This window comes from Pantherophis guttatus, chromosome 13, assembly GCF_059756535.1.
Source record: "Pantherophis guttatus breed Tessera chromosome 13, ASM5975653v1, whole genome shotgun sequence".
Taxonomy (NCBI): Eukaryota; Metazoa; Chordata; class Lepidosauria; order Squamata; family Colubridae; genus Pantherophis; species Pantherophis guttatus.
The window spans coordinates 13,378,489-13,406,027 of NC_142075.1; the positions used below are offsets into that span (position 1 = coordinate 13,378,489).

A 27,539-nucleotide genomic window follows, 5' to 3' on the forward strand; every position below is an offset into this window, starting at 1 on the left:
ATGGATGAAATCTGACATATCGTCACCGCTACCGGCTCGGCCGAACCGGACCAAACCGGGAGGAACCCACCACTGCCTAATATGGCTTCCAAAGCTGACACCTACATTACGTTGCAGATTGCATCTTAAATTATACCTTTCAATCATTCCTCATCTCACAATGCAGAAAACAGTGCTTTAGATTTATTATTATTATTTTTTTGCAAGTATTGTCTCAAGAGGCCTCTTGATACACAGGGAGAATGGCAGCCACCAAACCACACATAGGATTTGTCAATCGATAGGAGACACATAGGAGATTCTCAATCGATCCTACACACAGGCTTCCATCAAGGCAGCAGAGAAGCACAACTTCAAATGAAAGAATGACTGCCAAGATCTCCCTTTAAATCCCACTCCTATTAGAAAATACCTTCCAAAATTGGCCAGGGGAATCCGTGCTTATTTCGTCAGCTCTCAATCCTTCCTCACTCCCTGCCTACCTCCCCAAAGGGCCTAATAATCTTGCAATGACAAACTTAATTGCTATTCAAAGCCTGCGCTTTGAATTGTACCTGGGAACACAAGCAAAAAAACATGTTAACCGATGCACAGCCTGATTAATAATCTGGACGAGGGTGTTTGAGAAGAGGTAGTTCCCCATGTAATACCCTGCAGAGGAAATAGTATTATTGTTTGTTTGACTCGGCTTAGCAAATTGAAATGTGTGCCATTAAACTAACAAATGACTCAGATGAGCTTTAACTCAATACTAATGAAGAAGGAATCCCACACAATTAAACCAGTCACGTGGGCAACCACAATGGAGGGATGTGGGAGCTTTTTTTCCGCAGCTTTAATATCTCAACATGATCTTTTCAGGAGAAGTGCCCTGAATCAAAAGCCTGAACATGAGGGAGATGGGGGGAGGGGGGGAGGAATAGGAAAAAACAGGAAGGAATAACTACATAAATAAATAGGAAGATTTTCAACTTGTACTTGTACTTATAGAGAGTTATTGACTAGATAAATCAAAGCAGGAAAATGCAGCCATCCTGGGTTTGAGACACCTTCATGTACTGCAGATTCTGCTTAACAGCCTCGCTGATAAAAAAAAACCAAGCCACTAAAATGGAAGAAGAATTAACTCTGCAGAGGGAAGTTTATGTCTGTGATTTATGAGAGAAATAGTGGAGACTACAACTTAACCAGAGAAGTGTAGCCAAAAGAGAGTGAATCCCAGCTATTTGTTACACCTCTTCCACATTCTTCCAAAAGGCACAGTGTAATTATGACATTAGCCACACTCTAAATACAATTATCCCTCACAAATATTAAACCGTTCCTTATGAGGATCTATATGTGGACATATGTTGTGCTTGGAAGACCTTACTACTTGGGTATTCAATACAATAAAAAGGTAAAGGTTCCCCTCGCACATATGTGCTAGTCGTTCCCGACTCTAGGGGTCGATGCTCATCTCCGTTTCAAAGCCGAAGAGCCAGCACTGTCTGAAGACCTCTCCATGGTCATGTGGCCGGCATGACTCAACACCAAAGGCGCACCGAATGCTGTTCCCTTCCCACCAAAGGTGGTCCCTATTTTTTCTACTTGGATTTTTTTACGTGCTTTCAAACAGCTACGTTGGCAGAAGCTGGGACAAGTAACAGGAGCTCACCCCGTTACGCGGCACTAGGGATTCGAACCGCTGAACTGCCGACCTTTCGATTGACAAGCTCAGTGTCTTAGCCACTGAGCCACTGCATCACTTATTCAATACAATACAATACAGTAATAAATTGTATTGCGGGTTGGGGTGCGGTCCTTTTAACGGACTTGGGTTAGCAATGATGGTTGACTGCCTGCATAAAGAATGCCAACAATTGAATGTCCCGTCAGGTTTGGCACTTCATGCAACTAGCAATGTCCTTGCAATTCAATTTGCTTTCCAGACCTGGGCACTCCAGTACTTCAACCTACAACAAGTTGACTTGGTTGGAAGAACAGGGAGAGAGCAGCGTGCCAGGCAAGTAACAATCTAATCAGCAGTGTGGTTAGAGGGGATGAGTTCATTCAGCCGGTTCGGAACGGTTCAGGCAAACCGGTAGTGGAAATCAGAGGTGGGCCTGCCCACCCGCCCTGGCTCTATGCTGTCCTATTTTCTCCTCGTGATGGCCACATAATCCTAGTCCAGGGGTCTGCAACCTTAAACACTCAAAGAGCCATTTGGACTCATTTCCCACAGAAAAGAAAACACCGGGAGCCACAAAATCCTTCCCGTGCCTGACTATTTCTTGAGCGGCCACAAAACTAGCATATGTAGTTGAATTAAACTTTCTCTTTTCTTCTGAAACATTTCTTTTCTTGGATTTATCCATGGTTGGCCTACTGGGGGTTGAAAAGCTCAATAGATTGCATGCCAGCGGGTGTCGCAGATTGCCGGTTGTGAGTGATACTTGGAGTGACAGGGAGCGGCAGCAGAGGGGTGAAAGAGCCACATGCGGCTCCAGAGCCGCAGGTTGCTGACCCCTGTCCTAGTCTAAAAGAAGAACCCCCAGCACTCAATTCAACATTGATTCTGAATCATAACCACATTCCTTATGGTGTTAATGGTGAATTATTCTTCCCTAAAATTGCCATTTAGTATTTGAGACTGGAGCCACTGAGACTTCCATTCGGTCAGTGAATCCATTATGACTTACTAGTACATTTACAAACTGAAGTCCAGGATGACATACATAACAAACCAACAACTAGCACTGATGAGTCCCAGTCATAAAAGCCCAGAAGTTCTTCTGCTTTTTCTGAGTTCTATTCTTTCTAATACAGTACATACAGTACTTGGGAGCTTCCTGATTTGGCTCCACTAGCTTTAAGGTATACCTGTTTCCACCACACAGCTGTCTTCTCAATATGAAGTTATTTGCAATCCCTGAATCAAAATACACCCAGAAAATCCACAATTTACCTTTCCCACCTACCTCTACCAGTATGGACTTCATTGAAGGGGGAGGGGAGAAAGGGATTTATTTGTACCTTTCATTCCAAACTTTGATCGCCGTCCATATTTGTTGATCATAATAAATAGGACCACCAGGAGGACACAGGCAAACGCCGCGAGACCCACTGCGATGGAGACCTATAAAAAGAATATCCTGGATGTTAGAGGATCATTGAATTCTCAAAATCACTTGCATTCAAATGCATACGTTTGTCTTAATAGATGTAATTTATTATTTTTGCATGGGAATTCTGCAAGTAATCAAATCATTAAAATAATTAAACTGTCTTCATGTCAAATAAAGTAAAAACAACATAAATATTATAAGTTTCTCTTATATATTAAAATGAAGGGGAAGTGTGTGTGTATGTATGTATGTATGTGTACACACATACACACACACATATATCAAATTTATATTTCTCTGATAATCAGGTATCTCGATAGAAAAACACTTATATATAAAGTGTTTTTCTATCAAGACCCCTGATCTGCCCCAGCATGTGGGAGGGAGCATACTGCATCCCTTTTGCCTTTCAGCTCCAAACCAGGAGCCCTCAAGCAGTCACATTCATGACAAACCATTTTATACCAAATATAAAATTATATATCCACAATTACACGGGAAGAAACCCAAAATATTAACTATACACACATACATACCCATGAAAACTTACATAAACAAATATATATATATATATATATATATATATATATATATATATATATATATATATATATATGTATGTATGTATGTATGTATGTATGTATGTATGTATGTATGTATGTATGTATGTATAACAAACTATTCTAAAAATACGAGTTCCAGGTATATTAGTAAAGAAAGAAGCAGACATCCTGCGAGCTCCGGAACTTAAAATTTTAAAATAATTAAAATTTTTATTTAACTAAGCTTTCGTCAGCCATCTGCTGACATCGTCAGAGTATTAAACTACCATTACATATATAACCCTAGTGGGCTCCTGGGGGTTTGGCAGGGTTCAGGAGAACCCCCAAATGCCACCCCTAGCTGGCCATGCTCACCCCACCCCTCCCCTCCCAGGAGTCTCCATGCGGCCCATTCATCGTTCTAGGTAAGTGCAGGGGCTGCGCAGAGGGTCTGGGAGGGCAAAAATGGGCCTACCTGCAGTTCCGGAAGTCTGGAAACAGGCCTGTTTCTGGCCTCCGGAGGACCTCCAGATTCCGGGGGAAGCTGTTTTTGCCCTCCTGGAGGTTCAAAAAAAGCCTCAGAAGCCTGGGGAGGGTGGAAAACACACATCCCCTGCCGTGGTGTAGGCGGCCGACTAGACCATGCCCACCATGGCCACACCCACCCAACAACGGGGTAGTGAACCCATTGCTAAAGGATCTGAAGCCCACCCCTAAATAACACACACACACACACACACACACACACACACACACACACATATACACATTCACATACATCAGTGGTGGGTTGTCCCCGGTTCAGACCGGTTCTATAGAACTGGTAGTAAAACCGGCGGGAGGCTCTGCCCACCGACCCCAACGTCATCAGAACGCTTCTGCAGAAGAGCGCGCATGGCTCTGTTGCAAACCAGTAGTAAAGGTAAGTAGAACCCACCCCTGATATACATATATATACATATACATATACATATACATATACATATACATATACATATACATATACATATACACATATACATATACATATACATATACACATACACATATACACATATACGTATACATGCATGTATGATTCAGAGAGAGAGAAAGAGATAAACTCAAGAAATACATAACAGAAAAATAAATCTTCAAGGAGCAAGGAAAAGGATAAAGCTATAGCAGAACATGGAATACCCATTCAACTTTTTTCCCCATCAAATTAATAACAGATCCTCCAGAATTAAGTATTAGGTAGGTTGGGCACACTGTTCAATTCCTGGAAATTTTTAAATTAAACTTATTATCACTCTAGAATTCAACTGGTTTGAGTTGAATACCTTCCAATATTTGAGCTTAATTATTATTGTGCCCTTTGCTGTTGGATCAAGTCATTTTGTTTTGATCATCGACCAATATAATACTCAAAAATACAATTACAGCCATCCCACCATAATAATTATCAAAAGTATACAAAAAAGGACTAAAATTTAGATCAACCATACGAATTAATTTTTTAATATCATTATTTAGGTGTTTATTTAGTTATTTATTTCCTTTTAAGTTTCGCTCTAAGAGACTCACAGTGTAAAAGTCTTAAAACTAAGATGCTAAATTTTACATTTGAAAGAGAAAAGTGAATATAGTGGAGATTTATATAATCTGGGCAGAAGTATAGATTCTTAACTGTGGTTAAATTTTAAAAGCTAACATGAATTATAAAATGACTATGTCATCAAGATCTACAGATAATAATCTATGTGTAATATTAATATTGCAAGTATATGAATTATAATAGTATGGTATAAAAATGGAATAGTACGTAAATGAATTATTATTATATTGATTTAAAAGGCTGTGCCATTACCAACTGTGATTGCTGACTTTCTGCAGAGTTAAGAGGTCTGGAACAATTTTGTTGTAATATGCAAATAAAAGCATGCTACAGCTGGCATTTACTCCAAAAATATTAAACTGTTAGGATCAGATACTATTTCTTCTTTACAAAGGCTGGCACTTGCCCCTTAAAAAGCCGTTCCCTGTGTGATTTGAATGACCTCAATCCTGTTGGTTTTTCACAGAAGATCTGGATGTATTCCCATGCATGGAGTTCAGACTGTTAGTTGGAGCATATGAAGTTGCTAACTAGTGGCAGACCAGTTTGGTGTGTGTGTGTGTAGTGTGTATATATAGTTCCAGAGTTACTATGTGTCAGGGTAATGATGATTTAAAGCTAACCAGCCAATGTAAGGCTAATGCAACTGTAAAGCTGATGAAATGTAAGGCTGATGCAATGAGAATGAATCAGCATTGGTATAGCCTCTTTAAGACTCTGATGGGGTCCACACAAGTCTTCTACCCCTTTAAAAGGTGTTTATAACTTTCAGCTAGGAGAGGGCGTATTCTCTCTCCTTGTGTCCGGTATTGATTGCTGAGCTCTCTCCGTGTAGAGTTAAGAAGTTTGATTGCTAGTGAGGTATTTGCAACCACATATACCATTTCTGTATATGTCTTGTTTATAAACCACTGTTAAACGTCTAAGTCTCTGTGTGCTGTGTTTTGCTCCTGGGTTGTCTCCTAATAGTAGTCTGCAAAACGCTGCAAACGCTCTGACACTATGGTTAGATGAGCAATCATATAGAATGAATGAATGAATGAATGAATGAATGAATGAGTGAGTGAATGAGATCCTCTTTTAAAATATTATTTGCATGAAAGATGCTTGTGTAGAGAAATGGAGGGTGCCAATGCCCCTATACCAATAATCATACCTCAGATATAAAGTCCAACAGATTTTTTTTTAAAAAAAAAATAATGTTTTTTAGTGCCTTCAAGTGTAGGGTTGACCTGGTGACAGTCTCAACTTGTCTCTGAAGTTTTCTTGGCAATGTTTTTTGGAAGTGGTTTGCCATTGCCTTCTTCCTAGGGCTGAGAGTGAGTGACTGGCTCAAGGTCACCCAGATGGTTTGTGCCTAAGGCAGAACTAGAACTCATTCTCCCGGTTTCTAGCCTGATACCTTAATTACCACGCCAGATGGGTTCTTCTCATCTATAACCTTCTCTCAGGTTATATATGCTTGTTTATGTCCACACAGAATTAAGTCCCATTGCAGTACAGAACTTATCCTGAGGTAATTATGTTCAGGAATGCAACTACGGCCAAGTTGTAGTATCACCCTTATAAGATCCAGAACCAGTTAGGCCTAAACAAATCCCAAACTAGCTAAATAATTCTTTTACACTGATAAAAAAGTATTTATTTACCAAAAACTACCACATTATATCGATACAATAAATACTGAGGGGGAAACTAAAATGAATACATTCATGTGGAAATGTAGTTTTCTTAATGCTCAAGAGAGGCCATTTGGTTGGGACCAATAGTGGTCAAAGTTGTGGAGCTAATCTGAAACCTAGCATCAATCATTGCTGGGAACCAATTTCCATTTCCATTTATACACCTTGGTGAACTTTCCTTCTGCATCAAAACAAGCCAAAGAGAATGGAGAAGCTGAAGGCCATTTAAATCAAAACATTCTATATTTAAACCAACAAGCCCTCAAAATGCCAAAGGGCTTATGATACTTTACAGAATAATCAATTCAGCTAGCAGACATTTTAAGGCACCAAAACACCACAGTCATAAATGGGAAGTACTGGTAGGAAAATATAATCAGCATTACAATCAGTGTACCAGTTAAAGAAGGGCCTTTTATGATAGTTTTATACAAAAAGGCAGTTATATTAAAAGCACCTGAACATCTTGACATCTTAAAAGAGTCACCTTTATAAAACAGATTTTATGAACTGGAATTGGATTCATCGGATGGAGGAGATTCCTGTCGTACAAGTTGTTTGTGCCTTACTGAAGTTATTTGCTTTTAACAACCAGAACCAGTCCTTCCTGTGTTGTTGCAATCTTGTTTGCGTTGGACGGTAATTCCTGATATAAGAAGGGTTTTGTGTAAGAGTGCCATTAGATTCATCTGTGAATCGTTAGGAGAGACATGATGTTAACCACTTGAGGGCATTTCACACATTCCAGATTTTGTAAGGGCGAGTTTGCAAACAGCTACAAATGAAGCAATGTGTAAATGAGATCAAGTCATTTTGACCAAGAGGTCCGTCATATTGGCACACTCAGCAGAGACACGAGATTTTGCTGTGGCCCCCATCAAAGTGGGAGGCCCAGGCCTTCTTGCCCCCTAATGAGAAAAATGACCCACGGACAACATTCAAAGGCCAACAACCGAAGAAGTTGTGAATCACTGAAAAAGTTTTGGAAAGGGTAAAAAGATAGCAACGGGATCCATAAATAAGACAGGAGAGAAACAAAAGAGAAGAGAATGAAAATGAGTTTTGCTGGAGGCAGCTCTCATACTTTCTGGTAAACATATTGACAGATAATTTATCCTTCGTTTTTGGGTGCACAGAAAGATTTCTCTTAAAAGATCTACCCTCCCGTATTGGGAAAATATTCTTCCTGCTCTGTGCTTTTGACTGCAAACCCTACTTTTTTTCAAAACGAAATACACATTGTATAAAATAAAGAGAGGTGTTTTTTTTTTTTCGCTTGCAGGCTGTTGTCTTCTCCAGTCTGGAATAATCCTCATATTTTATACATGTTGTGCTTTATCAGATCTGCCTAGTATTTTTTTTTTCCTTTCGCTTTGTTTTCTACAAGCGGGAAAGTTGGGGAGCCAAAACAGGCCAGGGGGAAGGAGAACTTTGCACGATGGTTGTCCTTAAGGAAACACAACCTGCATGCAATGCACATGAGCACCACAGCAAAAACAAGATATGACATCTTTCTCTGCCCTGGGATTGTGTTTGCTCATTCAACTATTTTTCCCCCCAGCATCTCTCCTCTCTCCAAAGTGGTGACACCCCAAGGAATTCTTGAACATCGGTTTTTGCTGTGTTTTATCAAACGGCCCTAAGAATGGGAAAGCATGCTTATTACAAATCAGATATGGAGGAATCTTCCTGGGAATTAGTACATTATGTTCAACAATGCACACAAATATTCAGTGGTTAGATTCATATACTACCGGTACCCTAAACTAAAATAAGCTTTGGAAGGTTGCAACTCGGTGATAGTCTTCCAAAGTAATCAAGCCATCATCTAAGCCACCGTATGATCTACATCAGGGCTGTCAAACGCGTGTCATCACAATGCCATCACATGATGTATCGCAACTTTTTCCCCTTTGCTAAACCAGGTGTGGGTGTGGCCAGCGCATGATGCATCCGGCCTGCGGGCCGTGAGTTTGATAATCCTGGTCTACATGTTTAGGGCAGTGGTGGGTTTCCAAAATTTTTACTACTGGTTCTGTGGGTGTGGCTTGGTGGGCATGGCATTGTGGGCGTGGCAGGGGAAGGATACTGTAAAATCTCCATTCCCACCCCACTCCAGGGGAAGGATACTGCAAAATCGCCATCCCCTCCCCACTCCAGGGGAAGGATGCTGCAAAATCCTCATTTCCTCCTGATCAGCTGGGACTCGGGAGGCAGAGAATAGATAGGGGGCGGGGCCAGTCAGAGGTGGTATTTACCAGTTCTCCAAACTACTCAAAATTTCCACTACCGGTTCTCCAGAACTGGTCCGAACCTGCTGAAACCCATCTCTGGTTCAGAGATAGATGATGATGTGGATTCCGCAACCATATTCAGATTTAGCATAGAAACACCAGTTTTTCCACCTATTTTTCTTCACATATAATTCTATTGCATGAGCCCTCTGCATCCACAGCAAACAACATTCACAACCAGATATGCTCCTTAACAATGAGGCAAAAACGAAGTCTTCTAAAATTTCCTAGGTACAAATTCTAAAGAGGAGTGGTCCAAAGGAGACTGATAGGATGATATTTGTTTGATTCTACAATCATACAAATGACTTTGTTCTACCCAGAAACACCATTCTAGGACAACTTACAATATGTACTTTATTTCCCCAAAAATAAGCCCTCCCCAAAAATATTTAAATACATGCGCAGCCATTCCCCGCCATTTCCTCTGGTTAGGGTTAGGGAGACAGAGCTGGAAATCAGGTAAGAATGGCAAGAGGATCCCCGTCTCGCTCCATGCACCCCAAAATAATAAGACCTTCCCAAAAATAAGGCCAAGCGCTTATTTCAGGGTTCAAAAAAATATAAGACAGGGTCTTATTTTCGGGAAAACACGGTAGTAAACCAGGACCCTAGCAAGGATTGTGGATGATATGAATGGGTTAGTTGGGCTTTGACTTACCATCTCAAGGGAACACAGTAATTGTGGTTCATACAATATTTCTGGGTAGACAAGGTGCTAAGCTGCGTTTCCCACAGAAACCCACGAAGTATAATCCAGTGGTTAAGATAAACTTATTTCCCATTGTCAAGTCACAAGCATCTTACCCCAAATGTGTCTTCCTCTGGCTTATGTGTCACTGTGATGAGAGGGGAGGGACTTGGACTGTACTCATCTGAAACCAAAGGAACAAAAGAAGAAAAAAGTTCATTTCACAGTTCAGAGAAACATGTACATACAGGGTGAATATTATATTTCACAAGTGTATGTATATATGATTCACTCTTAGAAAAATCCCTGTTCCTTCCTTCCTATACCTACCCCATTGTGGTAGTACCAGGGGTGAAATCCAGCAAGTTCTAACAGGTTCTGGAGAACCAGTAGCAGAAATTTTGAGTAGTTTAGAGAACCGGCAAATACCACCTCTGGTTGGCCCCAGAGTGGGGTAGGAATGGAGATTTTGCAGTATCCTTCCCCTGGAGTGGGGAGGGAATGGGGATTTTGCAGTATCCTTCCCCTGCCACGCCCACCAAGCCACGCCCACAGAACTGGTAGGGAAAAATTTTGGATTTCACCCCAGGGTAGTACCCCAATATTGTCTTATAAAGTTATTTCCTTCCCACATCCAGTTGAAGCATCCTGTACTTTTGGATAGACTTTGATTCTTCTTATGTTTTTCCCATTCCCCCCCCCCCCTGCTCACTACTCCAAGTTGTATTAATGACTATTCTACTCAGGAAGCTTTTTAAAACAGTCTCTTTATTTCCAGGTTGATGCTGTTATTTGGACATTCCTACCTCTCTGCTGTCACTTTTATCTCAATTAATTGTTCTGCTGATGTTCCTAAATTAGCAACCTCTGCTAACCGTTGGTGGAAAAAAAACCCACAGGGGACTATAAATCAACATCATTTCAGAGTAACACACCAACATAGGCATCCAAATGCTGACAAACAATTTAAAAACAAAACAAAAAACTGAAGGGATGCAGAGTTAGACTTGGAAGGACATGACCAAGTTGAGCTTGTCTTGGGTGGTATACTAGGTTGGGTCATTTAGATCCCAACTCTTGAACTGATGGCCACCTCCATGTTTCATAAAAATTCTAAATTTCAGTTGTCCGTCCCTGGGAAAAGGTTTTTTCTCTCTCTCTCCTGTATCGCAGAAAATCCCAATCTTTATTTGCATGAAAGAAGAAAGGAAGCCATCTCTCTTTTCCCACCCCTTATTTTTTTTTAAAAAATCAGTAACCTTAATCTGATGACAATTTACACTTGTTTGTCAAAAGGTACATATTCACTTTTCAGGGGCTGTCATGTTTTCTTCTGAAATGATATACAGTAGCTAATCTGTGAAACAGATCAGCAAAATATCACAGTACGGAGTGTTCCTAGACAGGTGAACGGGTGGCTGTGCCTTTTTCTTAATATTCTGATCCCTTCGTTCATCTAGCTTTCCCTTTCATGATCCATGAGAAAATGTACAATCTTCACAGGGCTCTTTATGAATTCTCCCCTCACTGCCCACATTTCTTTTATTTTTACTTCCATTAAATCCCAGGAAAGGCTCGTGCTGTTTTAGCTATAAGGTAAAGGTTCCCCTTTATGTGCTAGTCATTCCCGACTCTAGGGGGCAGTGCTCATCTCCGTTTCAAAGCCGAAGAGCCAGTGCTGTCCAAAGGCGTCTCCGTGGTCATGTGGCTGGCATGACTAAACGCCAAAGGTGCACGGAACGCTGTTACTTTCCCACCAAAGGTGATCCCTATTTTTCTACTTGCATTTTTTTTTATCTGCTTTTGAACTGCTACGTTGGCAGAAGCTGGGACAAATAATGGGAGCTCACCCCGTTACGCGGCACTAGGGATTCAACCTTTTGATCGACAAGCTCAGTGTCTTAGCCACTGAGCCACTGCATCCCATTTTAGCTATATAAGCACTCATAACCTAAGTTAGGAGTTTTCCCTTAACAAATTAGAAAATACTAATGATCTGCAGAAAAATTCAATTGGATGAAAGGAAATGTGCTTTAAATCCCTTTTTTTCCCCCAAAGCAATACAGAATGTCACTGAAATTCTTAAGAGTGAAGTATGGCACTCTTGTTTTTTTTTTTAGTGATGAAGTGTTTTTAATGGTTCAACCTCCATGAATTCCAAATATTTGTTTTCTCATCTTCGTGCCCTCCAATTCATTTAGACTTTATTATGTGAGTTGGTTTAACACCTGGCAGATTCAAGATTAAGGCTATTATTCCATCAGTCTGAAATTAAAAATGTTATCCATAGGAGCCAAATCAAAATTTTAAATTAAAATATCACCCCCACATGCTATGGTTTGGTTAGTTCTGGCTTTGCCTTAATTCAGCCATTATGGTTAGTTTACAACTTATTATGCAATGCAGAACCAACACATCGTGATTTGTTCAACAAGCTGCAGGTAAGCAAAGCAACTCCAGCCAGAGTTGTGTGAAGGCACACAATGCATGCATAGGGTTGTGTCACTTCATTCCGCTTCGCTCCAAATCGAATTCATTCCCCAATGCGAGTCAAATCACTCTTGGAAAGGATGCAACACCAGAGTCCCAAAAGTTAGCGATGAGCAATCATTTCTCTTTGATCTACAATATGTTAACTCTGGGTTGTCTATCAAAACATTGTTAAGGGTATAAAGGTAGCAAGTTTGGCTAAAACTAATTATAACTAACATGTGAGTTGTATGAATCAAGATCACATGAAGTGTTAATACCACTTTATAATGCCTTGGTAAGGCCACACTTGGAATAATGCATCCAGTTTTGGTCGTCACAATGTAAAAAAGATGTAGAGACTCTAGAAAAAGTGCAGAGAAGAACAGCAAAGATGATTAGGGGACTGGAGGCTAAAACATATGAAGAACGGTTGTAGGAACTGGGTATGTCTAGTTTAATGAAAAGAAGGACAAGGGGAGACATGATAGTAGTGTTCCAATATCTCAGGTGTTGCCACAAAGAAGAGGGAGTCAAGCTATTCTCCAAAGCACCTGAGGGTAGGACAAAATGCAATGGGTGGAAACTAATGAAGGAGAGAAGCAACTTAGAACTAAGGAGAAATTTCCTGACAGTTAGAACAATTAATCAGTGGAACAACTTGCCTCCAGAAGTTGCGAATGCTCCAACACTGGAAGTTTTTAAGAAAATGTTGGATAACCATTTGTCTGAAGTGGTGTAGGGTTTCCTGCCTAAGCATGGGGTTTGACTAGAAGACCTCCAAGGTCCCTTCCAACTCTATTACTCTATTTCTATTCTAACATACAACATTAGTATAGGTCTGATTATCAAGTTAAAGGAAGCAGTTATTTCAATCCGGTCCGGACCTCTCAATGCTTTGATTGGACACCCTAAAAGCTCTGTGTATTGAAGCACTTTGCCAAGGGAGGTGTCCACACAACTCACATGTTAGCTATATTTAGTTTTAGCCAAACATGCTACCTTTATACCCTTAACAATGTTTTGATAAGCAATCTAGAGCCACTGAGAAACGGGTGACATATAACGTTCATAAAGTTATTATGCTCAGGTTTTTCCTGATTTCTCCCAGGGATGACACCCTGCCCTTTGAAACCTGCCTAAAGTTTGTTCTTACTGTTCTAATAAAACAAAAATCCTTGGTGAAAGGTCTGAGTGATACAGAGGAATTTGTAGTCTGATCAAACAGGCAAGGAAAAACTTACATGTGACAAAGATATCTGAAATGCCTGTAAAAAACAAAAAAAGGGGTAAAGACAAAGGGGGGAGAGAGAGAGAAATAAAATGGTTATCACCATCATTGGAGAACAATTGTGATGCTATCAGTAAACAGTAAGCCACTGACTGAATTCTCTGATTTAAAAGAATGTCCACGTATGTTTTGAAATGGGGTATATGAAGGCATATGAAGGAGGGTTTTTTTGGGAGGGGGCAGTAGTGGGATTCAGCTAGTTCTCACCACTTCGGGAGAACTGGTTGTTAACTTTCTGAGCAGTTTGGCAAAGAACCGGTTGTTAAATTACTTGAATCCCACCACTGGGAGGGGGGGAGTAGCCACGTGCCCTAATTTACAGAGGACATTATTAACAACATTCCTCTCTATATTTTTTAGAAGGCTGTTTTAGAAGGCTGACTGCTTTAAATCTGATTTTTTTTAAAAAAAATGATGGGAGTTAAAGGGCCCAATTTAGCTATCAATTCTTGGTATTTAATAATCAGGCAGTCTTTCCCCATTACAGGGCGGTGAACTAAAATCGTATTGAAATTATATTAGCTGTGCTAAAATCTACTATATGCAAGAGTCATCCCCTTTAATTACCATGTTGGCAATACAGTCCTCTTTTCAGAAGTGGTATGTAAGTAGCTACTTATTCAAAGTATTCTGTGCTAGTTTAGATTGCAGAGTGGAATTTGGGGTAGGTATTTGGTCTTCCAAACCGGAAATGTATTCAAATCTCTGCTCATCCACAGAGCTTAATATAAAGAGTGTTCAACCTTGGCAACTTTAAGACCTGTGGACTTTAACTCCCAGAATTCCCCAGCCAATATGGGGAAATGGTTTCAAAACGACACTTCCTATTCGTATGAACTGGACCTTAGCCAGAAGATTATCTGCCTAGAAATTCCAAATGCATTTTTCTCTCTCCTTTAACAACTTCTTCAAGCATAAGATTTAATGGGCTCTATAGATCATTGATAGAGAAAGTTCCATGAAAACAAAACATAAATAATAAATCAGGATATCACTGGCATTGTGCTTTCCCTATATTACAAAATGTCAACTTTCATCATGGGAGGTAACTAATAGGTGCTCTACATTCTTATGACAGCAGGCCAGATGGTAACATGCATGTCTAAATGCCTGAAAAAAAATCAACTCTATAAGGACTTTCTTAAGATCAAAAGAGGAAGGCATTACACAAACCCTGTTATTTCAATTAGCCTGCAGACACATAGCATCATTTGTTGAAAAGAGAAAAAAAAGTATTAATTGTGGACCCTTAGCGGTGCGCTTATAGATAAAGAAACTATTTTTGCAGTTATTCCTTTATAGAGCAGAATTACAAAATAATAAAGTTGGAAGGGACCTTGGAGGTCTTCTTGTCCAACCGGAGACCGCTCTGGACAAATGACTATCCAGTCTCTTCTTGAAAACTCCCAGTGATGGAACACTGATAATTTCTGGAGGCAAGCTGTTCCACTGATTAATTGTTCTCACTGTCAGAAAATTTCTCCCTTCTTCTAGGTTGGATCAACTGTTTGAAAAGTTTCCATCCATTCCTTCTTGTCCTGCCCTTTATGGACATCTGGGCAAAAGATTGCTTGGTGTGGCATCCGACTTTCAACAATAGTCAGCCAGATCATCTCCAAAAAGGTGGCTTACTGGTAACTTTCCCCATTTATGTATCCCCCAGGATCCACTGCTCAAAGGTATTATTCTTATGAACACGGGAGTTCCATTTAGTTACTGCATCAAGTACGGTAGCTCTAATAGGTTTGCCTTCCATTCATTTCCAAAACCCCTTTGAAAGGTCATCTACAAGGAGACCTTTCTTCTCAGGTTACGCTGATGAATTCTATCAGTTAATCAAGTGTATGTGGCGTTTCATTTTGGAAATTCAACTTTAATGTGATCCAATCAAACTCTTAATCAACTTTCTGAATCAAAGCAATGATTCAGTTAAAATTGTCAGATCAAATCAGATACCCTGGATGTCTTTTGCACACGTACTTTATTAGCATCTGAAGGGGCTGAGTTGAAACCAGAATTGATCCAAGTAGTTTAAGTTTTCATTTTGGGGCAGGAAGATAGATTTAGATCTGGGATATGCTGTTTACACTAGTTTTCCAAGTGGGGGGCTCTTCTCCAAAAAGGTTTGGAAACCAAGAACTGCTTGAAACCCTAACCGCAACTGACTCATATGTTAGTGAGGTTTGTTAGGAAAAGAAGGACCAGAGGGAGCATCATCACCATTCAAGCCAAGAGGAATTTCTCTTTTCATCTACTTGGAAAAAAGCTGAGAAAATCTTCCTCAACAACAGAAACACTACAGTAAATTATTTACTACAAATTGCACCAAAGGCAAAATTAAATTAAATTAAATTATTCACATTGTATTGTTCCACTTCGGTTCTTGTCCTAATGTTAGTTATTTATTCATTCATTAAATCTACTTCCCACCTTTCCTCCAGGTGCTGAATTTAATTTTCGTAGCAACCATCGTTCAGAGAGGTGGGCTAAGCTGAGTGACAATAACTGGCCTGGGATCAACACTCAGTCACTGGGCTGAGTCCTTGTCTTTAGAAAAAATAAATTCCATTCCATAGAGAAGAAAGTGAGGTAGCCTCACATTACACGCAAACGAACTTTATTATGTACTGCAAAGAAATTAGATGTGCACTTAAGAGTTATGTCAGTCCTGGAAGCCATCTTTTACTTTGGATCTTCAGGGCTGCCACATTGGGAAACTGGGAGGGGGGATTGTATGGAGTTGAGGAGATATCTAGCCATAACAACATTCTTTTCTTTGAGAGTCAAGGACATCCTGCCCTGCACCTGGAGTGGCGTGACTCGGAGGCATCTCCAGTTGGGAAGGTACATTGTTTGGACCATGTGATGGACATGTGGGTGCAGGGGGAAAGGGACTTGGATTTTCTTTTGGGTGGGGAAAACCTGGAAGCTTTCAGATTTGGATTGTCCCAGATGTGCCAATATGACAGCTCTAATAAAATGGAACTTTGAGGAACATCTAGCCTCGGAGTCTTCTTTCGTTGGGGGTGTTACTTGGAACCCTGACAACTTACACAGTACAAATAGAATACATTTTAAAAAAAAAAAACCCAAGTGGAGCAACACAATATGAATATTGCATAATGCCTAATTGGTTCCTCATATTCCTTTATTTTTTGCATTTATATGACTCAACCAAAATAAGCACTCACCCCCTTTAATTCTCAGCATTACCCTTGGAATGAAGGAGAGAGCCTATCCCCAAATCAATTCATTTGTTAGAAACATACCCCGACCTTCAACAAGAGCTCAGACTGATGTGCATTACAATCTGTCCATATGTTTATCCATATGTTTTTTTAAAAAAAATAATATCTGGGATGGGATGGGTTGGGCTGAGAGACAATGATGATCCAAAGTCCTCAGCTGAACTTCAATGACTGAGGCTGAACCTTGGTTTCCCCATTAACCATGATGACTTTGGAATATACAGATGTCATCATTTTAAAAAAATGCATTTTTAAAAAAGTGCACATGGACCCCTCTTTTATATATATATTTTAAAAAGCTACAAAAAAAGCTTGCCCTCCCCTTGCTATAAACTGTCAATCTCTCACTTGGAAATGGTTTCTCCAGAAAATGTCCTCGGACAGTCTGGTTGGCTGTTCCCAAGGAGTTGGTAGCCACGATGGTGTAGTTGCCATTGTTGTAATGAGTGGGATGGTTGAAGAGCAAACAGCCATCTGTGATGTCCCCACCCTGGTAGACGTCCATGCGGATGAAGGCGGTTTGCCTAAGAAACTGGCCGTTGTACAGCCAATGAATTTGGGGTGGAGGGTTCCCATGCACTGAAAACTCGATACAGTGTTCCATATGCCGAATCGGTTCCAGGAGGCTGAGGATACGGGGAGGAGCTAAAAGAGTGGAAGAGAGAGGCAAACAAACTTTAATGGTCATCCACAAAACATTAGAGGGGTGGGGGAAAATCACAGATGGACCATGCTTTCTCTAAACTCTGTTGGAAGCCCAACTGGATTCAACTTTCAAAAACTCAAGCATTCTATTTGTATTTTAAGATCATGTAAAGTCTCATCTGTCATATATTATAATATACATTTTTTTCTAACAAGGGAGGGAGGAAAGGAGGGAGGGAGGGAGGGAGGGAGGGAAGGAAGGAAGGAGAGAAGGAAGGAAGGAAGGAGAAAAGGAAGGAAGAAAGGAAAGAAGGAAGGAGGGAAGGAGAAAAGGAAGGAAGGGGAGAAGGAAGAAATGAGAGAAGGAAGGAAGGAAGGAAGGAAGGAAGGAAGGAAGGAAGGAAGGAAGGAAGGAAGGAAGGAAGGAAGGAAGGAAAGAAGGGCATATGGAGCACAAAGTTAGGGGATGCTTTGAATTTAAATTTCCCTGAATGGCAAACAGTTCAGCTTCTGATAATATAGGCTTGGAAACCTATGGTCTACATATGTTATGAAACCGTGCTTGATTTTTTTATGAAAAATGCAACAGAAAATGAAGAAAATAAACCAGGAGTCAATGACTTCAAACCCTTTAAAGTATAGCATGATGCTATACTCCAAGGGTGGGCAAGCCATGGCCTAAATGTTGCATATATTCCTCAAGGGTTGGGCTACCAAAATTAAGTGGCAAAGTGACAGAGATTCCCCCCCACCTCTCTTTTGCAGGATTTATACAGAAATAAGAAAAAAAAATATTGCATTTTAAAATCATGGGGAAATTGCCAACACTCTCCTGTTGTTAGAAGAACTTGCAACCTATGTAAATGTAAACAGTGTAGATGTAAACAAACCATGGCCTGGTCACAACAAGGAAGCCCATCCCTGAAATATCTCAGTTGAGCTTGGTGTATGCAGCCAAGGGTGTATATGTAATGCAGCTTTAAATCATTTCATAGGACTATCAATATTGTGAACCATTCAGATTCTTCTCAATATTTCATTTAGCAATAGCTGTAGCACTTAGACTTATATACCGCTTCACAGTGCTTTACAGCCATCTCTAAACGGTTTGCAGAGTCAGCAGATTGGCCCCCACAATCTGGGTCTTCATTTTACCGACCTCGGAAGGATGGAAGGCTGGGTCAACCTTGAGCCTGGTGAGATCTGAACTGCCAAATTACAGGCAGCCGGCAGGCAGCAGAAGTAGCCTGCAGTACTGCATTCTAACCACTGCACCACTATGGCTCTATTCATTTATCTATTGCTTTCTTGCTACACAGGGGTAGGAATCTACATTTATACTACAGCGTATAAAAACAGGCCGTACAGGACTCCAAGGGCATTTTATAGAGATAAGCCATTTCCTGCCACTCACATGACCCAGAAGGGCAAGTAAGTACATGCATATTAGCATGGATTTGCAAGGATATGACTCATCTTGTTCAAATGTCAGAGCATTCGTTCAGCAGAATATAAGTCTCTTCACTGTCAAATTCTCAGACTGAAAGCCACAGTGGACTAGTTAACATGCTGCAAGAGAAGCTTCAAGAAGGAAAAGTGAAGCCGCTTGTGCATTTGAAGTCTACTGGCAACTTAATGCATCTTTTTAAATTTTTACTTGCTGCCAAAATCAGCAGGCCATTCCTATTAGAAGTGAGCAAAGCTTTTTTCAGTCTGACAGCTGCCTTGGGAATTTCATTAATATGCCGAGTGAAGTTCTATTGGGTCTATGTTGGGATAAAGAATCTGAGGTCATCCAGATGTTTCTTAAACTACAACTCTCAGAAGTCCCAGGTGGAAGTATCCTTAGTGTTTGGTTGACTGCTGATGCTGGGAATTGTAGCTCCACAACATCCAAGGGCCACCATACTCTATGTCCGTGATGGCGAATCTATGTCATGCGTGCCACAGATGGCACACAGAGCCATATCTGTGGGCACGCAAGCATTGCCCTAGCTCAGCTCCAGTGCACATGCAAGTGCTGGCCAGTTGATTTTCGGGCCTTCCGGGCCCACTGGAAGTCAGGAAATGGGCCATTTCCAGCCTCCAGAGGGCCTCCGGGGGGGATGGGGAAGGCTGTTTTCGTCCTCCCCAGGCTCCAAGAAAGCCTCTGGAGCCTGGGGAAGGTGAAAAATGGGCCTACCGAGCCCACCGGTAATCTTTTTGCCGTCACATGCGAAAAGCAGGGGGCACTCGGGAGGGGGGGAGTATGCACATGCACAGGGGGGCGGGGCATGGGGGCATTGAATTATGGGTGTGGTCACACATGTGCACGACCCTCCCCGCGCGCTACCCCTGCTTTTGGCACGCGACAGCAAAAAGGTTAGCCATCATTTCTCTATGGTGTCAGCCGAAAGAAGCATTGGTCATAGTCAATACCAGGGGTGAAATCTAAAATTTGTTACTACTGCTTCTGTGGGTGTGGCTTGGTGGGGGGGGGGGTAATGTGACTGGGTAGGTGTGGCCAACTTTTTTTTTTTTTACTTTTAAAAGCATTTTATCTACAACCTTAAGAGGTTGCAGAAAAAAATGCTTTTAGAAGCCTCTGACGATCAGGCAACTCAGCTGGGATCGCCAGAGGCTTTTAAAGGCTTTTTTTTTCCTACAACCTCTTCGGCCGAAGAGGTTGTAGAAAAAATGCTTTTAAAAGTAAAAAAAACCAGCCTCTGATGATCGCGTGGTTCAGCTGCACATGGGGGGGGGGAGCAGGGATTTTTGCTACAGGTTCTCCGAACCACCCGCCGCCATCGCTACCGGATCAGGCGATCTGGTTCGAACCGGGAGGATTTCACCCCTGGTCGATACTAATATTACTCTTCCATTTTTCATCCTAATAGATCCTGGGTGGGGGGGGGGGAGAATCTCAACCTACTTGCAAGAAATATCCCAGGTCTCATTACGAAATTCCATGTTATATATTTTTCTTCCCAAGGAAAATTTCTCCAGCTAAGTTCTTACTCTGGAAAAGTGCCCCAAAACCTCCCATAATTGGATTTCCCATCTTTCAACCCACCTCTTAGGTTCCCCGCATTGACTTACAGTATACAGTGAGAAGTACGCTGGCATTAGACATTCCTACCACATTCTCAGCTATGCACGTAAGCAGGAACCCATTGTCTTCGCTGGTTACATTCACCAGGGTTAAATTGATGGAATGGACATTGGTCCAGTTGGCATTTGTCTGAAAATCACCACCAGAAAGTTAGTTTTGTTTGTTTGTTTGTTTTTTGAAAAGTTTTTCAGCTTTATTTCTTATACACATAATAGAAAATGTACATTTTCTTATACATAATTAATCCTACATATACATGTTTTCCTTAAAGAAAGCTTTAAAACAAGGCATTTTAATTACATTCGGAGTTGCTCTTCTACCCTTTCTTCCCTCATTTCACAACAACCCTTCTTCTTCTCCTCCTCTTTTCCTTCACTCCCTCCTCTCCTCTCCTCCTTTCCCTTCCCTCCTCTCCTACCTCATCCTACTTCCCCTTCCTTTCCCCCACTCCTCTCTTCTTTTCCCCCTACTCACCTTCTCTCCTACTCCTATCCCCTACCCTTCCTTCCTCTCCTTTTCCCTTTCTCCCATTCCTCTCCCTCCCTCTCCTCTTCCTACCCTCTACTCTTCTCTCCTTTCTCTCTTCTTTGCTGTGGGATATTCTCCTTGTTTGGTATCCGAACATCTCCTGTATTCTAATAGTATATACTTTCTTTCAATTTCTTTTCAGATTTATTCTATCAGTATTATCATCATAATTGTACACTTATTCTTATTATCTTCTTTCACCAGAAATATAGTTAATGTAAAATAATAAAAAAAAAACAACGGATCCCACATCCACTGAATGTCCCAGAATAGCCTTGCCCAAACAGATGAGATTCAACTTACAATAGTTTGTTTAGTGACCATTCAAAGTTACAACGGCACTGGAAAAAGTGACTTATGGCCGTTTTTCCACACTTACGACCTTTGCAGCATCCCCCACGGTCACCTGATCAAAATTCAAGACAACTTGGCAACTGGCTCATATTTGTGACGGTTGCAGTGTCCTTTGCCTGTCAGAAGCAACCTTCTGACAGGCAAAGTCAATTGCATATATATTCCATATATCTGAAGAGCTGGAGGACACTGCCTTAAAGCGCAACATTAAACTTTTTATATACACCCAAAGCTGCCTGAAAATAAATGATGAAAGAAAGAAAAATCTGCTACATGATCAACCAGATAGGCAGAGTTATTGTTTGAAACTCTTTTTTGGGGGAAAAAAAGCAAGGGAGCTTCGCTATTAAAGCAAAAGATCAAGAACATGGGGGCATAACCTCAAACTGACAGGAGGGAAAGTTCAAAAGTCACGTTAGAAAGTATCACTTCACAGAAAGAGTAGGTGGAAGCTTGGAACCAACTTCCAGAGGAGATATGGGTCAAAACATCAGTAACTGAATTTAAACATGCGTGGATCAAACACATGTCCATCTTCCAACAAAAATGATAAAAAAAAAAATAACAGGAAGGGAGGAAGGAAGGAAGGAAGGAAAGATGGGAGGGAGGGAGGGTATCAAGGGGAAGAGGGAAGGGCAGGAAGGGAGGGAGGGAGGGAGGGAGGAAGGAAGGAAGGAAAGACGGGAGGGAGGGTATCAAGGGGAAGAGGGAAGGGCAGAGAGGGAGGGAGGGGGAAAGAAGGAAGGAAGGGAGGGAGGGAGGGAGGGAGGGAGGTTATCAAGGGGAAGAAGGAAGGGCAGGAAGGGAGGGGGAAGGAAGGAAGGAAGGAAAAATGGGAGGGATGGTATCAAGGGGAAGAGGGAAGGGCAAAGAGGGAGGGAGGGAGGAAAGATGGGAGGGAGGGTATCAGGCGAAGAGGGAAGGGCAGGGAGGGAGGGAGGAAGGAAGGAAGGAAAGATGGGAGGGAGGGAGGGTATCAAGGGGAAGAGGGAAGGGCAGGAAGGGAGGGAGGGAGGGAGGGAGGAAGGAAGGAAGGAAAGACGGGAGGGAGGGTATCAAGGGGAAGAGGGAAGGGCAGAGAGGGAGGGAGGGGGAAAGAAGGAAGGAAGGGAGGGAGGGAGGGAGGGAGGGAGGGAGGTTATCAAGGGGAAGAAGGAAGGGCAGGAAGGGAGGGGGAAGGAAGGAAGGAAGGAAAAATGGGAGGGATGGTATCAAGGGGAAGAGGGAAGGGCAAAGAGGGAGGGAGGAAGGAAAGATGGGAGGGAGGGTATCAGGCGAAGAGGGAAGGGCAGGGAGGGAGGGAGGGTATCAAGGGGAAGAGGGAAGGGCAGGGAGGGAGGAAGGAAGGAAGGAAGGAAAGGAGGGAGGAAGGAAGGGAGGAAGGGAGGGAGGAAGGGAGGGAGGACGAACAAATCAACTCAAAGGGGAGACTTGAAGGTCTACTAGGTCTTTTTCTGCTGTCAGTTCTTCATGTATCTAGGAGGCCTTAAACTTCAGCTCCTTACCTGATGCGTGTTGATGGAGTGCAGGTTGACCACAATCCAGTCAACATCTGGCAAAGGAGAACCGGACCCGTTGCACGTGATAACAGCATTTTCGCCTTCGCAGACGGTCAGATTCACGTGGCTGACACTGATTTCAGGCAAATCTGGAGGGAGCCAGCCAACATCAACATGATTATGTCCAGCAATGTTTAACCCAAGCAGATCAACAATAAATTACCAGCTTCGTTTTTTGTTTTTTTCCCCCCTAAACTGGGTTTTCAACCTAATCTGACTCAGAACGTTGTAAATTGTAAAGCCTGGAGAGACTTAAAAGTATTTTGGACTGCCCGTATTTCTACAGCATCAACATGTCTCAGGGAGAAAATTTATTTTTGTGCTACCCTTGTACTGGAAATCTTTGTTTATGTAAGAGATGCTGGACATATTGCAATACACAATGTCCGCATGTACAATTAACTGCAGCAGGATTGCCTTCCTTCTTAACCACTGGACAGGAGTGGCAGTGAATGCTATTTAATTCTTTTTTTTTTTCTGACTCCTCTATAAAGAAAAATGTACATCTGGAGTTCATCCAGACACATTCAATCCAAAAATTGAGATAAAACCTTTTATATATATATATATATAAGGATTAATAAGAGTCAGAAGCTGATGGTTAGAAGAAGGATACAGAACGTTCCACATATAAAAATAACAGCCATCTTGGCTATGATAAACATTGTTTAAAAATCCATAGATACAAACCTGGTGTAGTTGTTGGCCAAATGAAGCATTCCTTATTCGTCTTTAAGGTACTTTGTTATTATCCCACTTTGTTGGGAAATATATAGATAGATAGATAGATAGATAGATAGATAGATAGATAGATAGATAGATAGATAGATAGATAGATAGATACACACACACACACACACACACACACACACACACACACACACACACTATATATTCAATATAAATAAAGGAATCATTATTTACTAAAGCAAATTGACTAGGCGGGTCTTCTGGGAACTATTACAAAGTGTGCAAGTTTTTCAAATTACCAGTAATTCTTCATCAGGCAAAATAATTAGAGGCCAGGAAAAAAGAAAAGAGAGAGAGAGAGGGACGGAGGGAGGGAGGGAGAAGCAACAGCAAAACATGTGGCTGATTTTAAAATCACATCTGTCCTAGATTAAATTCTTGATACAGTGAATGTCAGATTGAATTTTCTTGGGGACTGTGTAATGGTGGGTTGCTTTTTCCTAAAGCTTTCTGGAAAAGACAGACAAGTTGATTTCTGCAAATTCTCCATTTGGGGAAATATGCGTTCCACCCGGTTCTGTGGGCGTGGCTTGGTGGTGGTGGGAATAATGTGACTGGGTGGGCGTGGCCAACTTTTTTTTTTACTTTTTTTTTTATCGTCAGAACCTTTTTTTTCTTTTAAAAGCAAAAAAAATGCTTTTAAAAGAAAACAAAAGCCTCTGACAATCAGGCAACTCAACTGGGATCGACAGAGCCTTTTAAAAGCATTTTTTCTACAACCTCTTCAGCCGAAGAGGTTGTAAAAAAAATGCTTTTAAAAGGCTCTGACAATCCCAGCTGAGCCGCGCGATCAAAGAGGTTTTAGAAAAAATGCTTTTAAAAGTAAAAAAAAAAAAGCCTCTAATGATTGTGCGGCTCAGCTGGGCATGGGGGGGGGGCAGGGATTTTTGCTACCGGTTCTCCGAACCATCCGCCACCATCGCTACCGGATTGGGAGATCCGGTCCGAACCGGGAGCATTTCACCCCTGGTTCCACCTGTTAAACACTATTGCAACTCTTTGTAAAGTGCATAGATTCCATAGTTTGCAGCTAGTCCTCGGCTTATAACCACGCATTGAGTGACCGTTACAGCCCTGAAAAAGTGATTTATGACCATTTTTCACACTTACAACTGTTGCAGCATCCCTGCAGGTCACGTGATCAAAATTCAGATACTTGGCAACTGGCATGTATTTGTGACGGTTGCAGTGTCCCAGGGTCATGTGATCCCTTTGGCGACTTTCTCACAAGCACAGTCAATGGAGAAGCCAGATTCACTTCACAAAAGTGCTACAATTCCAGTGGTTTACTTAACAACTATGTCAGGGTTCCAAGTAACACCCCCAATGAAAGAAAACTCCGAAGCTTGAGTTTCCTCTAAGTTCCACTTTATTAGAGATGTCATATTGGCACATCTGGGAAAACCCAAATCTGAAAGTTTCCAGGGCAAGAAGTCCTTGACTCTCTGAGAAAGGAATGTTATTATCACCCTGACTCCACACAGTCCCCTCCCAGTTACCCACAGTAGTAAATGTGGCAAGCCTGAAGATCCAATGAAAAAGATGGCTTCCAGGCCTGACAAACTGTCTTGTTTAGCAACAGATGCTTTGGACTCAATTGTGGTCATAAGTCAAGGACTATCGTGTTTCCCCGAAAATAAGACCCAAAAGAAAGTCCAAGTCCCTTCCCCCTGCACCCACATGTCCATCACATGGTCCAATCCAAGCACCATCCCAACTGGAGATGTTCCAGCCCTCCAGGTGCAGGTCAAGATGTCCTTGACTCTCTGAGAAAGGAATGTTATTATGACTATATATCACCCTGACTCCATACAATCCCCCCTCCCAGTTTCCCACTGTAATAAATGTGGCAAGCCTGACAATCCAATGAAAAAGATGGCTTCCAAGCCTGACAAACTGTCTTGTTTTGGGCTCAATTGTAGTCATAAGTCAAGGACTACCGTGTTTCCCCGAAAATAAGACTCTGTCTTATATTTTTTTGAACCCCAAAATAAGAGCTTGGCCTTATTTTGGGGGAGGTCTTATTATTTTGGGGTGCGTGGAGCAAGATGGGACTCCTCTTGCTGTCTTACCTGATTTCCAGCTCTGCATTTAAATATTTTCAGGGAGGGCTTATTTTCGGGGGGAGGCTTATTTTAGTGCATGCGCTCAAAAGCCCGACTGGACTTATTATCAGGGGATGTCTTATTTTCGGGGAAACATGTATATGGCCAAAGCCAAACACCACAGCTTCTTCACCCCATTCTTTAGAAGCTGTTCCCCTAGGCAGTTTTGCTTTGAAGAGATGTTTTATTACCAACTGAAGCAGTGGTGAAATTCATTTTTTTTACTACTGGTTCTGTGGGCGTGGCTTGGTGGGCGTGGTAGGGAAAGGATACTGCAAAATCTCCATTCCCTCCCCACTCCTGGGGGAAGGATATTGCAAAATGTCAATTCCCACCCCACTCTGGGGCCAGCCAGAGGTGGTATTTGCCAGTTCTCCGAACTACTCAAAATTTCCGCTACCAGTTCCCCAGAACCTGTCAGAACCTGCTGGATTTCACCCCTGAACTGAAGCTTCCTTTTGAAGCCCCACTCATTCCTAATAGACGGGCAGACACATACATACTGTACCTAGAGAAACCTCAACAATATATTTTAGAAAGAATGCAACCCATTCAGGAGGCCTGTTCCACTTTCTCTCCTGCATTTTTTACACACACGCACACACACACACACTCACACACATATCTCAATCAAGTTTCCATAGCAACTTGACATGCTCACTTCCCATTAAACTGATTTAGAATCATCTTTTTTCCTCCTTTTTCTGGTTTCCTTCCTAAATAATTGTTGTTTTTTCTTCTTTTTTGAAGTCTCCAGATCAACTGATACCTCTCCTCCTCTTCCAGGTGGGGTGATGCCATTTTGACTACCTAAATAGCATCTGTCACAGCTTGAGTACGAGAAGTAGAGAGAATAATTTAAGAACTGCCGAGTCCACCGTGTTCTCTGAGCTTGGTTATTTGCTTGCAGGATGTTTTATTACCTAACTAGCTGATAACCCGGCATTGCCCAGGTATTTATTTATCCCAATCCTATATTAGACAGGAAGAGCAACTTCACCGAGCCCTTATTTCGGTGAGAATTAGTTAAAAAAAAATTTCCTGTGCCCCCAGAAGTGTCAAGTAAAATGATACCACCTTGTTGTTTTGCTAGCTGATCCATGATCATTTGGTATACTTTTTTCTGATCTTGGTTTTATTGATCATGGGCATACATTTGTCCTTAAGAATAATCAAAGCCTTGTTGAAAATGTCCAGATCAAACATAATTTCTAATGTTGGATTTTCCCCCATACCAGAGGGCGCCCCCTCTGGTACTGTGGAGTACTGTAGAGTACTGTGAAGCTGTTACCATGGCAACTCCACTGTGCTGCACAATAGAACACAATTTAAGGCAGTACAGTAGAAGCCGTTTTAAGGCACAACAGGCTGTATCTTAACAGAACACACACCCCGAGGGGTGTTAGGGGTGTCTTACCCCCACAGTATTTCTTTCCAGAGAGTAAGTCATCTGTGTACCAAGTTTGGTTGAAATTGCTCGAAGCGTTCCAGAGTTATGCAGGAAGACACACACACACATTTTTATATATATAGACTAGGTAACATCATTAGTGACAGTCTAGCATCCATGGTGTTACTTAGCTAGA

At 41.6% G+C, this 27,539-nt stretch overlaps 1 protein-coding gene across 6 annotated transcripts in view; it reads right to left on the reverse strand.

The window, feature by feature from the left end:
- The window catches only part of NTRK3 (neurotrophic receptor tyrosine kinase 3), a 467,456-nt gene that overhangs the window by 243,664 nt on the left and 196,253 nt on the right, over window positions 1–27,539 (reverse strand). For 3 of the 6 annotated variants that reach the window (XM_087878354.1, XM_060694813.2, XM_087878356.1), the window contains exons 6-11: window positions 23,045–23,187; window positions 20,645–20,786; window positions 17,270–17,566; window positions 13,627–13,650; window positions 10,030–10,097; window positions 3,016–3,118 (exon numbers count right to left, since the gene is read on the reverse strand). In XM_087878354.1, the coding sequence (XP_087734480.1) occupies window positions 3,016–3,118; window positions 10,030–10,097; window positions 13,627–13,650; window positions 17,270–17,566; window positions 20,645–20,786; window positions 23,045–23,187 (777 nt within the window). The remainder of the gene's footprint in view (window positions 1–3,015; window positions 3,119–10,029; window positions 10,098–13,626; window positions 13,651–17,269; window positions 17,567–20,644; window positions 20,787–23,044; window positions 23,188–27,539) is intronic. The other 3 variants (XM_087878355.1, XM_087878353.1, XM_087878357.1) reach the window with 1 other exon arrangement.